Raw genomic sequence first — 14,903 nt, forward strand, 5'->3', positions numbered from 1 at the left:
GAGAGAGAGAGAGAGAGAGAGAGAGAGAGAGAGAGAGAGAGAGAGAGAGAGAAATTCACCTGGAGAGGGTGTGTTCGATCGGGGGGAGTAAAGTGTCTGCGGAAGAACCGATAAAGCGCGAGTTCGTTTCTACTTATAATTCTGCATTCGTTCGCAGACGACGTGTACTCGGAATATCACGAAAATATCGTCGTTCCCGTTCGATTTTCGCACGACGCCGAGTTGACGTACCACGGTAGTGGATGCACCTTCGAGTCGTCAAATATTTGCACTTGCCACTTACATCGGCTACAGCCGCTTCGTGACGGAGAGGAGGTGTGTATAATGTGTCGCGGTATGCACGGTACGCGTCACATCCGTCAGCACACCACTCGCCGTGACTCGCGCGAGAACGCGGTGCATCGTGGCCGCGACTCGTTCTACACCTACGTGGTGACCCTAATGCATTCGATATCCGCTCTTTCCAAGTCGGTCAAGGCTCCTCAAGAAGATGCATTTCCACTCGAGACCTTCTTGCCGGAAAGGACGCGTCGGAATAGCCAACGTTTGCCCATCGGTGAGGCGGAGGGTGCCGACGAAGGGGGAGAAGACGTGGTCGAGTCGGTGGGAAGGGGGGGTTGAGAGTTGCGGGGAATGATTTATCTCCCCCGGGCGCGAAGATTTTACCCCGGGTGTTAGTTCCGCCGGTTGAACATCCAGATGGAAACCGGGCGGGCGTCCACGGGGCGGTGGGCCGCTTCTGCGAAGTTCTTATCGGCGTGTATATAATTTTCGGTGGGTGTGCACAGTTAGGTGGTCCGGCGCGCGGAATTTGCTGCGCGCGGGATACTTACGACCGACGTTTACGCTCCCGCGAAGCAACACATTGTTCCCCAAGGCGCATTAGTGCGGATTCCATGTCGGTTAGTTGGTTGTGGTTTAACGGCGCGATTTTTGCCGCAGGCCCGGTATTAGAGCATTCGCCGTTCCGGCGAGGGTGAACCCGACACACCCTTTCAGCCGCAGAACTTCAGTTCGCACGCACACGCGCGAAACTGTCGAGGAAATAAATAGGAGAAGTTTTCTCACGGGTGAGTTTAAAGACAGAGTTCGGTTGCCCGTATCTTTTTATCCGCGCTGCGATTTCTATTGCAGGGGACGGAGCTGTTGGACAAAGAAGCTCTTCTATTACTTGAAAAATCGACAGGCGAAAAAAAATTGCGAAAATTATCGCACAATTAACTGGATAAATTATCGCTCAATATTGGGTCGTGTAATAAGTATTATTATATAGTTTGTCGAGTGTAATAAAATGTTTGTATTTTTATGACGTTATAATTTTATGAAGTAATGTATGCATATTTCTAATGTTCTTCCGTCATACTTCGCACATATATTATTTAATAATATTATAACGACATAAAAATGTAATTGTTTCATTTTATCTAGAAAAATCCGAAATTATACAACTTATTATACAACTCGATAAAAGTTGCTATCTGTTCAGTTGACTGTTATATTCTGTGTCATTAAAAATTGTATGTTTTATTGTCAAATTATTGCATATTAATTACACAATCGCGAACGTAAGATACAATTAGTCGTAGTTACGTAAGAATGATTGGACTCATATGGAGTACTTTTCGAAAAAATGAACAAATTTAATATATAATTTAAAAAGTATAAATAGCACTGAGATTCTGCGCAATCGGTCGAGAAGTGAAGCACGGCCAATTTTCTTTTTCTTTAAAGAATATTCATTGGTAAACTTAACGCTTAAAACAATGATTAAAAAAGACGCAACTAGTAAAACATAAAAACCCAACTTGTAGAAAATAGAAACTGTTTTTTAATTTATTTCACGCGCCCATAATGTTTGGATCTTTTTTGTTTTATTATAAATTAGAGAGACAGATTATGGACTTGCTCATTGGTAACATAAAAATTATAATTTTGGGTTTGATAATTTTTGCATAACTACGGCCAATTTCAGGCAAAATATTTTACATTTTTTAGTGAAAGAGAATAAATTTCTTGCTAGTGCGCTCGTTGTTGCCTCTCCCTTGTTCTCGGAGCATCCGAGTCGTCATTTCGCCGTAGTGTCGGCACTGATTTTTGCATTGGGTCCCGTCGGGTAGCGAACCCATGGTAATTAGGGCGGTAAAATGGCCCTTGCTCTGCACTCGACAGTCACGACAGACTATTGTCGGTAAGTTGCTCGGTAGTTTGCTTTTCCGGCGACCGAGCCACTTCCACGGGTTTGTTTAAAAACAACGCCACCCGTTGCGGTGTTATCGTAAGTTCTTCGCCTGGAACACGTCGGGATAATCTCCCTATTTATAGAAGAGAGCGAAGTATCCCCAGTTTAAACGGGTTTCCCCCGGCTTTCTTGACTTCCCTCGCAAATACACGCGAAAGATATAATCCGATTACACGTTTTGATATGTTCCGAGGCGGTGTAGAACAACGAACGCACGTCCCACTGCATTTTATCAGACTGTATTTTTTTGTCGTTTGCTTTAGTTTCACGTTATAGTCAAATGTGATTTTTTTTTTTAATTTAAAGCTAACAAAATTTTTGCAGACTTTCAACACCGCTGTTACCGAACCGGCGCTAAAGAAAGTTCTATTTTTCTCTTGAATTCTACACAGGGAGAATGTTACAATAGAAATTACTACAGAATTTTGTAACCCAAAAATACATCGATATTCTATATTGATTATCCTTTATTTTATGTGCTATTTATATTTTGCCATAGTTGTGATCCAAGTTATATGGGAAATATGTTTTGAGAAAAATAAAGATAAAAATTGAATTTTAAAAGTATAGATAGAGAGAGATAGACTAAAGTTTTTTGCAATCGTTCAAGAAGCCAAGTATTTTCTTCTCTTTAAGGGTATTCATTGATAAGCTTAACTCATAAAATGGCGCAACTAATATAGAATAAAAATTGTTTTTTAATTAATTTTAGGCGCCTATAAGGTTTGGATTATTTTTGTTTCATGTAGAAAGACGTATGGTATATCTATTAGTAAAACATAACTATTATAAAAACATAAAAATCATAATTTTATGGATTCGACCATTCTTACATAGTTAGGGCTACCTTAAGAACTAAAATGCTATTAAAAAATTGGTTGTGTTTGTAATCAAATTTACTACGTTCCTTAACAAAACAGATTTTACACATAGTCTATACCTATATTACGAAAAATATAGTAAAAGTTAAAAGAATTATATAGAAAAAAACTATAATATTCTTTGTGTGTATTTAACTCTGAAATATTGAAAGATATTCCCGTTCGAGACATTATTCCCCGTGGTTCTTCGCGTGCTACTAAATTTATTCTCAGGGAGAGATATACTTCTGTCTCTGCAAATAAATAAATAAAGCGCCTTACACGCATTTTTAACTATTTTTTCAAAAGATTCGTTTGCTTAGCGAGATTCCTCTCTCTCTCTTTCTTTCTCTCGAGCCGTTAGCTCTCTGGCGGAGACTAATGCGAGATTCGTCGTTATACGACGGCCTCATCTCACCACGGTCCGCTTTATTCCGCTCACGTATCCCTATGAAATTATTCACGCTGGCCGGCGACACATTGTGCCTCGCGGTTCTGGAAGAATAAGTAGCGAACATAAAACGCGCTACGGCGAAGGGAGAGCCGAGTTTCGGCTTAACGCGAAAGCGCGTTACGGCGATATTCGCCTCACGCCTATTTTCTTCATCATGTTTTCGGCGACTCGCGCTATCCTGTAACCCACGGGAACGAAAATTTCCAATAAATTCGGCGGAGGTCACGTCGAGACGTCGCGATAACTTATGCGTCGCCGCGGAGCTCGGTTATTATCGCATACCTCCTCTTCGTCACGCGTACCATCGTTGCCGGTATCACTTCAGCGAGTTCATAAGTTCCCAATGTAGGCGCGGATAGATTCAGCTTATGATTTACCGCGATCAACTAGGTCAGCTCAGCAACCGGTTGCTATACTGACTGCCATCGTGGTCACCTATGAATTGTAGATACATTGATTATTAGGAATATTGATTTAAAATTATTTTTACTTTTTAGGGTTTCTGTGACTTTTTGAGGCTGTTTACCTTTCTTTAAAGATTTTTATTTTATACTTTTTGTAATTATTTACTAAAAGTTCGTTTTTGAAATCGATTAAAAGTCTCTTCTTGTATCTTTAACTGTTTTCAGATTTCTAAGAAGGTAATGGAATTATTTAATTTCCAGGTCACCTGAAAATCGAGGATTAATTTAAAAACCATATAGATAACATACTGAACAAATTGCAAAAGTTTCATCTCAATACCTCGAATTTCTTCCTTTTCGCGAGTTATGAGGAGAAACATACAAACAAATATACAAGACTAATTGAGAATCTCCTTGATTTGAAATTGATTAAAAATGTATTTGCTGCATCTTTGGTGATTTAAACTTGTGCATTGAAATAATTGAAATAATTCATGGAAATCAGTGTAAGATTCAACCCAGACAGCACAAATGTCCAAAATCGAGTCATAAGACGTCTTCAGGATGTCTTTAAGACATCTTTTAGACAATATCTTATAAACTTGTCTGAAAGATGTCTTAAAGACGTTTTAAAGGTGTCTTATGACCCAATTTTATTTGCATTGTGCTGTCTGGGAATGTATTAATTAGCTCTTTCGCTCTCAATAATACGGAAGGTACGACCTACATCATCGTGCCAATTCGATCATCGCGTTTGCTCGTCGATCGGAAGTTACCTTCACGTACCTCCGGCGTCTCTCAGAATGCTTTCAAAGCCCCCAAAGTCACACAGCATCGTGCGAGCAAGCGATAACCGCTATTAAGTAATCCGTGTGTTCGTTCTCGCTTCCAGCTGGGATGCCGACCATGGAATCTCAGTCTGACGAGCGTGATCATCCTGGCGCTGTCGAACATGCTGCTGACGTTCCTGCTGCTGCAGTCGGAGACCTGCGTGCCGGACCCGATACCGCGGGAGATGGAGATGAGCGCCGTAACCGAGTGGAATCTCGGCACCCTCGTCAAGGAGCAACAGCCGGAGTGCATCACGCAGGATTACCAACCGACGTCACCTGACGCGAGCGGTCTCAAGCTGGACATTAAGCTTGGCAGATGGGACGCGCGACGGATATTTCGGACCTTCGACTCGGTGCTGGTCGGCAACAGATTCGTCGAGCTGTCGCAGACCTACCGGGTCTGCCTGGCGACTCAGAGTTCGGTGGAGAAGCTGCATTCGCTGGTGCAGGTCGCCCTACACTGGACCGGGCCGATGTCGGTGGCGCTGTACGCCGCCGGTGACGAGGAGTTTGAGGTGCTTCAGCGGTACTTAGTGTATCTGAGGCGATGCTACGAGGCCATCCGCGAGAGAGTGGTCTTCTCTTTAGCCGTGCCGAAAACGAAACCGCCCAAGCAACAGCCGCGCGTATTTGAACTGCCGGAGATCGTCGATTGTGCCAAGCCGGAGGCCACTTTGAACGAATTCGCGGGCCGCATATCCAGCGAGCAAACCAATTGGAGGATACGGAACGTTTATCCGCAAAATCACATGCGGAATTTGGCACGCAAGAATTGCCAGACGGAGTACGTTTTCTTGACGGATGTCGACATCGTGCCGAGCTTCAATCTCACGGTCGCGCTCGACGACTTCCTCAGGAGCGACAACTGTGATAAGTGCGCCTACGTTATACCCACATACGAGTTGGACGCGCGAGTGCGATTCCCCCAGAACAAGACCGAGCTAGTCAGGCTGGCCAGGAAGGGCTTGGCCAGGCCCTTCCACCAAAAAGTCTTCATACATAATCAGTTCGCTACGAATTTCACGAGGCAAGTACTCTTATCGGATATTGATCGTTCGCATTTTTTTCCGCAACAACATTCACGCGCTTTAGGTAAAACGAAATTCATTGATATTAATAAAGTACTTATATAATGAAATACATAATCGCCGCAGCGTATACACGTTTAATTAAAATTATTGATTGGAATACCGCGACGATGCGAGCTCATAATGGTTTTCCTATAACGAGCTACATTATTTACCTGACTTTAATAATAGCTGTTTGATAATTTTGCCGTTATTCAGTGGTCATTCGACGTAATTTGTACTCGTTCGCACGACTTTGCGTATACGAAGCGCGAATTGTTGATCAGCCGTGTAAAATATTGTTCGGACGGTGCGACGCGGCCACTTGAGAACTTTTCATTTTACAGATGGCTGCAGGACGCGTTACCGAGCCATAAATATCACGAAAATGTGAAGACCGGCAAGGTCTACGTTAGTCACGACGTGACGAATTTCGAATTCCTTTACGAGCCGTTTTACGTGGCGAAGGATATCGTGCCGTCGCACGATGAGAGGTTTATGGGATACGGATATACGAGGAACACCCAGGTACGCGATATTTCTAAGATATGCTTGATACTTCTTTTTTTTTTATTTCTTTCTTTGCATAGTGCCATTCACGTGACGAATACGTTACCGTGGCGGCGTAGAAACGGGCGTGCAATTTAGCTGGTGGGCGAGATAACGTAAAACAGTACAATGCGAAAATTTATGCTCGGTTCGGGGATCGACGGTAAATGAACCGGTTACTCCTACCGCTAATGCTTGAAAATACTCGTATCCGGGAAGATAGACGCGCAGCTTGCACACACACACATACACACACGATAAGCTCACGATCTTTATTTGCAAAACGAATCAGTTTGCAGCGAAATCGTGGAACAGTTGGAATTATAAAGCAACCCTGCGGCAATCTTCCGTTACTGCTGATTTTCCCGATGAAAAAGTATCATGCGGCTGACGGAAAGAATATATATGTTGCTCGAATGTTGTGCGTGTGTGTGTATGTGTGTGCGCGGACCCAATAATGATTATATATGCGCGGCTTCCGGTTTCGCGTTTGATTTTACCACGCTACCAGTTTATCACAACGTCAAGAGAGTAAAAGGTATTTCATCGAAAATTAATATCTTTCGGAGGTATTAATGGAATTAATGGAATTAGCGTGGAATAAATGGCAATAATGGAACAGCAGCTGCCGGCCATTACGTCGTTTCTATGCTCCTCTGTAAATAGGCGGCATAAATTACACTAAAAGATGTATATTTCGGGATATTAACGGTAAAAGCGGGGAAGTCCCGCGTACATATATACATATACAGGTATATATTTCCGCGTTTCGTCAGCCGATGCGTTTCGAATTACATATACACGTTCGCCAACTCGACGACGCGGCAAGCCGTGTCATGGAAAAATGCGCGTATGTAGCACTGCGGTCGTAAAGTTCTATACGATTAAGCGCGCGTGTTAGTGCGGTCGATGGTGTGAGTCGAGAGGGATATAACAAGGGAGGCAGATAGATAGAGAGGGTGGGGGGAGGAGAGAGAGAGAGAGAGAGAAAGAGATAGAGATGGTAGTTTGAGAGTAGCAAACTGGAATGAGCGCACCCTCGCGCATCCGGGGCATTAATTGAATTACATATTATCATTGGCGGCGTTATCGGACGATGGAGGCTCATTTTGCAGAACGGGCATTATTCAATTTAAACTTGATACATCTCCCGCCGTGTAATCGAACGTTTGCATATCGCCGCGAGACGCAAATTGCGCCCACTAATGCACTTTTCGGCCGCGCCCGCTATTTTCGCGCGCGTCACGGAGAATCGCGAGTTTCTTGGAACGATAATATCAAACTTGGAAATTTCGTCAGACGGGATCGCGACGAGTTTGCCGCTGATATACCATGGGTAATCACCTCACCTCCAGCAGATAGAAACGAAGGGGGTAGGATGTTCGGGTATCGATCTCTTAGACCTACATTAATCCTTTAAGGCCCTGTATATATAGTTATACACATTCACTTTGGCTTCTCTTCAAATTTTTTATTGTAGCAGAGTAATGATTCCGTCGATATATCGATCCATTCTACATAGAGCTACACATGATTCCAATAATGCTCCCCATTTCTGGTTAAGATATTTTGGCACGGGCGTATTGTATCTACATATTTTTGTATCATAACTGTTGGTTTTGAGGAGAATCAGCAATTCAGCTACATTAAATGTGACGGTATAATATATCAGTGAATGCACATATCACTGTTGCATTTAATGTGACCGAATTATCGAGATTTTTTTCAAAACTAATTATGATACAAAAATATATAGATACGATGCCGAAATAGGAGGCAATAGAAGCGTTACTAAAATTTTGTCTATATTCTCCACCTTGACCCGTGAAACAGTGATTTATCCATTAAGAAAATCAATATAACGATCATATGCAGAATCGTTAACGCTCGAAATGGTGTAAAGTTTTTTCACGAGAAAAAATAAGCAAATTTTGTTTTCTCCATTTTTTTATTAATGCCATCTTAAAACACAAGACTGGCGTTTTTATGCTCATTATTGTGGTTGTAAGATTTATTAGACATTGTAGTTAGGACACGCGTGCAAATATGAATATATATTAGGGCGTATCAAAAAATGGAAAAGTTTCAGAATGGAATTGGCGCACTGAGAAAACGGCTGAGGTTGAGATAACTAAAATTACAATGTTACGTACGAAGTGTTGGGGCATCTATATTGTTTTGTGTCTGTAAGGGGATGCTGAAGCAGAAAACTTTACCGACAGAATACTGACATTTTTCTGCAAAGTTTATGTCGTATTGGTTTTACACAGAATTATAAATGCTTTTATGCAATGAAAGTACGTGCAAAAATAAATAGGAGCATTGCTCGATATGTGACGAAAACAAACAAAAAATTTGTAATGTAAAATCTCAAGCTGTTAGTTAGCGTAATATTTACCTAATTCAAAAATTCCGCAGCTTGTACATACCGCAAGTGTGGATGTTCCAAGCAGACAAATTTTGAAGAATATTGCTCTATCTTTGCATTTGCATTTGGTAGCTTAAGAATATCGAAAAAGTTTGCAGAAAGATTTCTGCACATGTATGGTTAGGTTCTCCGTTGAACATGGTAAAACAAAGCAACACCCATTCGTGTAAGTTCTGTATATATAAGAAATACAAAAAGGATAGCGTGATTATGTTAGTGACGATCGTCTCTGCATTATCGACATTGTTCCAGTTCGTCATCGACTCCCCTTAAGCCGTGTGGTGACCATAGAAGGAGGAGGGCTACTAGGTGGCGGCGGGACGCCGTGCGTTCGAGATCTGCGTATCTTTTTCGTTTCAGAAAGAGAAAAATATCGAGAGCGCGGGTCCTGCTAGGCCGGGACTCGAACCCGGGTCCTTGCCGGACGACTAAACCACTGAGCTACCTGACGCTCCACGCTGACGACACTCTCCTCTTCCTAGATAACGCTCAGAGATGCCGTTCGGAAGCGACATCTCTGGCGCGATCCCGAGCGCACGGGGACTACAGAGAGAAACAATGTTACTGTACCAAATGGTACAGCTGTCAGTCTCTCAAAGTCAAAGGTTGCTATCCTTTAAGACCTGCTGTCCATGTATGCCCGTCTCCACCGTTGCTCCTCCTCATCCGGTCCAAATAATACAAATAAGCCCCGGGGTCGACACCAATTTTTTGGCAGCCCCCGGGTGCTTGGACGCAATACGCCATCCGTGTCACACTACGGATTGGAAATTGAGGATTGCGGATTGAAGATTAGATTTCGACGAATCAATGCACTTTGGTCTTGGCCTGCTTGGCTCCAATTGGTCAAGTTCCAATCTTTAATTCGCAATCCTCTATCTCCAATCCGTAGTGTAACACGGGCTTTAAGGGGATGCTGGAGTCGATGACGAACTCGAAAAATGTCGATAATGCAGAGACAGTGTAGTGATTTCAACTACAGCACGACCATGTCAATATGGGTGTTACAACTATAGACATAGCTGCCCCAAATATTACTATTTATTGTGGGTGTGGCAATCATAATTATGCATTTGGTAATCATATCGTTTTCTCCGTGCGGAAAAGATGGAGGATTATAAGATAAGTTCACGTGATTTTTTTCAGAATATTTTCAGATTATATTTATAGTCTCCGCAACGCCCCTGAAGTTTTCAAAATGCCTGGTCATAGGCCTACAGGGCCTATGACTGATTCTCACACCTCATGTGATAAAGTTTCATGAAATGACAAATTATACTTTAATTTTCGAAGAAAAATTGCTAAAGTCGTAGTTATATACTTTGCAAATCAGTATACTGTACTGTACAGTATACAGAAAGGCTTTTCTATATAAAATTAAAATCAAAGCTTTTCTGTAAAGATGCAGCAAGACATTATCGGGAAATGATATGCTTTTTCAGATAACTACTTCAAGAATTGCGAAACATCATTGATCCACTTAAAAAAAAAATGCTTTCTCCCTTCATTCATTGTCGCGTAAGATACTCAGATCTGAATTTTTCAGTTAAATCACGTGACTTTATATTTGCAAACACGATTTCACTGAAAAAATCACATTTAATTCTAAATTGAAATAAAAGTATGTCTTTTTCGAGAGACCAGTTTCAAGTAACGACCATTAACATGAGCTCTAGTCGTACAGAAATTCGAGCATAGTTTGAAGCGAATCCACTGCTTAAAACGTCTTATGAGAAAAAAGGATCGCAAGACAGCTGGAGTCGCGGGATGACCTTTAAAAGGTTATTTGCGTCGGGACCGCGGAACGACCGCGAGACCTTTACGCTTCGCGGCTCCGTGTACGAACCTCGCATACCTCCGTTCTGTCCCGACCTTCGTTCGCGGGGTGGCACGCGGCTGCCTGCGTTGTTTCGACGAGCAAGCTACGACGACGCTACCTGTTTTCGGAGCCACGGCGGAAATAACGAAATTCCATCGCGCGGCGAAAATCCGAGCGCGGCGACCGCGGGGCCGCATTCGTAAAACGAAGTATGCCGTAGCGGCGGCAATAAAACCGGCGTAAATCTACGTACGTAGCGCAGCTACGTCGTCGGCGTAAACAGTCGTGTGTATCCTCGTACGTTCGCGATGATGTTGGTGGCGGCGGCGGCAGCAGCAGCAGCAATCCTGGTAGTGGTGGTGATGACGGTGCTGGCGGCGGCGATGCAACCGATGCAACCCGCTATCCGGCGAATACCGGAAGTACACGAGCATTGGTATTCGTGTCTCCTCTGCGGTACGTGTCGCGCAACATCCATTCACCCCTGCGGAGAAATGAGAATGGGTATCGCCCCTTTGCCCTCTCCCCACCTCTGCGATACGTCCAACCGGCGGAACTACATCCCCCTTCGTGTACGATTCGTGGACCCGCTACCACCCTGTTCTTTTTCTTTTTTCGAGAGAGGCGCAAGAAGGATTTCTTTCGATTCTGTGTGAGCCTTCCGTCTCACCGTTTCCCCGACCTCGACGACGTCTTTCTTATCCTCCGTTTTTTCCCGCCTCGTTCGTGAAGCTACGAGAGATTCGCGCGCGAGTAAATTTTTCAACGCCATTTCTCATCCCGCTATCTCGATCACTCGAGTGTCACACATTTACGTTTGTAAGCTTCACTTATACGCAGAACTGTGTCGTTTTTAATGATTCGGTACGTCAGGTTTCGGAAATGTGAGAAATGTTTATCAACATATAACATTACAACAATACACGATACAATAATGTAATATAATAATATAACATATAGTAATATAATAATAATAATATAATAATATAACATTTATTATTAAAGTTTAACTCTTAAGGCGATGCTGAAGTCGATAACAAACTTCAAGAATGTCGATACGTAGAGACGTCACTAACACAGTCACATTATTCTTTCCGTATTTGTTGTAAATCTTATGTGAATGTGTATTGCGTTGTTTTATAGTATTTAACGGAGAACACTTATATAGAAATCTTTCTGCTTTTTCTTTTCCGATTTTCTTTAAGCTTCCAAATTCTGATATAAAAGTATAACAATGTTTTTTGAAATTTTTCTGAGTGGAGCAAACTTGCATTTAGTATATACGAGCTACATCGTATAAGTTACAGATCTTTCGCATCAGACAAATATTTACTTTTAATTGACAGCCTTTACTTTTTACTGACAGGCTAATTTACACTTAAAATGTCAACTTTGAAATTTTTATCGTTTTTATTATATATATTGAGCAATGCATCAATTCATTCTCGCATGTACTTTTATTGTGTAAGAGCATTTGTAATTTTGTGTAGCTAATACAACGTAAATTTTGCAGAAAAAAGCCAATATTTTATCGATAAAAATTTTGACTTGAACATCTCGTTAAATGATAAGGTGAAATTATGGGACATAAACAACAAGGTGGAATCATATGCGATCTCAATTTTATTTTTTTAGGTTATTTTTTTCTTGCATATTAAAATTTGTGTCAGTATAAATAAACAGCAATTTAACAAAAATAAATTTTTTCATTGAATTACAGTATTTTTTCAATGTAGTATCTAATTTTGGTGCAAACATATTAGAGATAGATTTCAATAGATTAAAAAATATATATTTATAGAAAAATATACTGAACGAAGTCGTTATTGACCTACCTTGTTGTTTAAAGGTTAATTAGGACTATATGTATATCTGTATATATATATATATATATATATATATATATATATATATATATATATATATATATATATATATATATATATATATGTATATATATATATATATTTGTGCGTGCGCGCGTGCGTGTGTGTGTGTGATACGAATACTTTACAAAATTACAAATGTAATTACTAAAGCAGTCCGCCTTGCCTTATTTCATAAGTCAGGATCCTTTTCTTTTGATTTATTTCTAAATTTATATTAGAATAGTCCCTCGTCTAATACTCAACTCTATATATGCTAATCGACTCACCTTTTTAAATTCTGCTTATATTCTATTTTATCTTCAGAATTTTTTCTTGACTGTCAAAAAAAAAGGATAATTTCCGGAGCATTTCATAAGAATGCATAAACGATCTAAAGTGTTCTTTCATACAAATAACTTCTTATTTGATAATAATACATAAAAATGTTTGATATTTTGGCGTTTTCTCTAACGTAATCAATTTAGGATTCCGTAGCAATGGAACCGGGAAAGACGAATATTTAAATTTTCAATGTAAAATACATGTATATATTCAATATATGCATACAGCATGGGCCATTTTAATGCTCTACTTTAAATATTGGTAACCGAACATCTAGCTGCCGACTTTGTGACGATTAATCGAGGATATTGCACGTTGTTTTCAAAACGGTCAATTATACATTCGCGCGTTACAGTGAAGATGAAATTTGAAGCCGCAGCTGATGTCTTTCCCGTTACATATGCATACGCACATTAACTAAGAGTATGTTCCTCGGCGAGGACGCGTCGCCCGCGGATCGGTTTTATTTTGCGTTAATTAATCTTCGGTTGTTTGCGCATACAATGCGCGAGGACAATGCGGTGTACGCCATAATCGCGATGCAATTACGCCGGTTTCCCGCTTGCCTCGATTGCCCGCCAAAATGAGCATGTTAATTGCCGATCGATTCGTTAATTCTCGTGCCGGCCGTATAGCCTTTGGCCGACCGCGAGCCGGCTTAACGTCCCTCTCCACCCTCCCTCTCCTATTCCTCGATACAACTTTCAATTACCTACCCGACGCACGGGGTGATTGCCACGGTCAGTATAAAGGATTTGCCTCGACGACGATGCGCGTGGCACGCGCTGCCGCTGCTGCTCTCGCGAGCGATTCGTATCTGCACTGGCGATCGATCTTGTCATCGCCGATTCGACACGCCACGCGGGCGTACCTCGAGGGATTCTTTATTGTCGTGTTTATCGAGTTCGTCGATCGCACCGGCACGAACTGCCCCGGTTTGATATCTCATCAGACTGGCGTTATCGAATTGATTCCGGCGCGACGCGATAAACTGGATAAGTCTGAACATGCAGCCTGTCAAAGAGTGAGGAAGAATAAGTGTGCGGCGGTAAAAATAGCCGGATGATGAATATTAAGATGAAGGTATACCGATGCCTGAACACGTACCTAACTGTGGACTATTTTTTGTTTTAAGTACGAATATTTAAACTTTCAACATAGAAAACGTATACAAAGTGAGCCATTTTAATGTTCCAATAATGTCTCTAAGTATCTGTTTTCATATGCTTTTTGCAAAAAAATGTTTTACAAAAGTTGCTTGACCTTAAGTGGGACATAAGACAGCGATATCAATTTGTTCACAAATGGTGTCACTTTCGAGAAATTCATCATTTTTTTTAAATAGAAATCAACTTCTTTCAAATCACAATAGTTGTAGATCTCGCTGAGATAAATTCAATCATATCTATATTATATTATATATTAGATTAAGATTTTCTTGGTTTTTTTACAGTTACACAATTTGTAATTAGAGTTACACAATTATTTCATTCTGAAATATTAGTGCTCCGCAAATATGTCAAAAGACTTATAAAATAAATGTGAGGTTTCCCTAAATGTACTTTTGTACGTTGTTTTCTATCCTTATTTGCACTAATATTTCAGGAATAAAAAATTGTAACTCGTGGAGAAATTAAGGAAATCCTGAAAATAAACTGATATGGTTAAATTTGTCTTAGCGAGACTTACAACTTTTGTTTGAAAAAAGTCAGTTTTTATTTAAGAAAAATAATGATTAGTAAATTTCTAGGAGGTGGTGCCATTTGTAAATTGATATCACTGTCTTGTGTCTCACTTGATCCAAAGTCAAGCAACTTTTGTGCGAAATATTTTTTGTAAAAAGGAAAACAGATATTTAGGGTGGGATATTAAAATGATTTACTCTGTATACATATATCGAATATATACATCTATTCTACATTGAAAATTTAAATATTTGTATTTAAGTCTCTCCTGATCACATTGGTACAGAACTCTGAATTGATGACGTTAGAGAAAACACCAAAATATCAAACATTCTTGCATTCTATTATTATAAAA

At 40.8% G+C, this 14,903-nt stretch overlaps 1 protein-coding gene across 2 annotated transcripts in view; it reads left to right on the forward strand.

Moving 5' to 3' along the window:
• Positions 1-14,903, forward strand: part of LOC116849034 (beta-1,4-glucuronyltransferase 1) — a 56,355-nt gene that overhangs the window by 19,950 nt on the left and 21,502 nt on the right. Inside the window, exons 1-3 of one of the 2 annotated variants that reach the window (XM_032825764.1) lie at positions 852-1,070; positions 4,850-5,817; positions 6,205-6,385. In XM_032825764.1, the coding sequence (XP_032681655.1) occupies positions 4,910-5,817; positions 6,205-6,385 (1,089 nt within the window). In that variant the 5' untranslated portion in view covers positions 852-1,070; positions 4,850-4,909. Of the gene's footprint in view, positions 1-851; positions 1,071-4,849; positions 5,818-6,204; positions 6,386-14,903 lie in introns of those variants that run through there. The other variant, XM_032825757.1, reaches the window with a different exon arrangement.

The sequence above is a fragment of the Odontomachus brunneus genome, unplaced genomic scaffold (genome assembly GCF_010583005.1).
Source record: "Odontomachus brunneus isolate Ranch 3 - 2012 unplaced genomic scaffold, Obru_v1 Obru_scaffold_005, whole genome shotgun sequence".
Lineage (NCBI taxonomy): Eukaryota > Metazoa > Arthropoda > Insecta > Hymenoptera > Formicidae > Odontomachus > Odontomachus brunneus.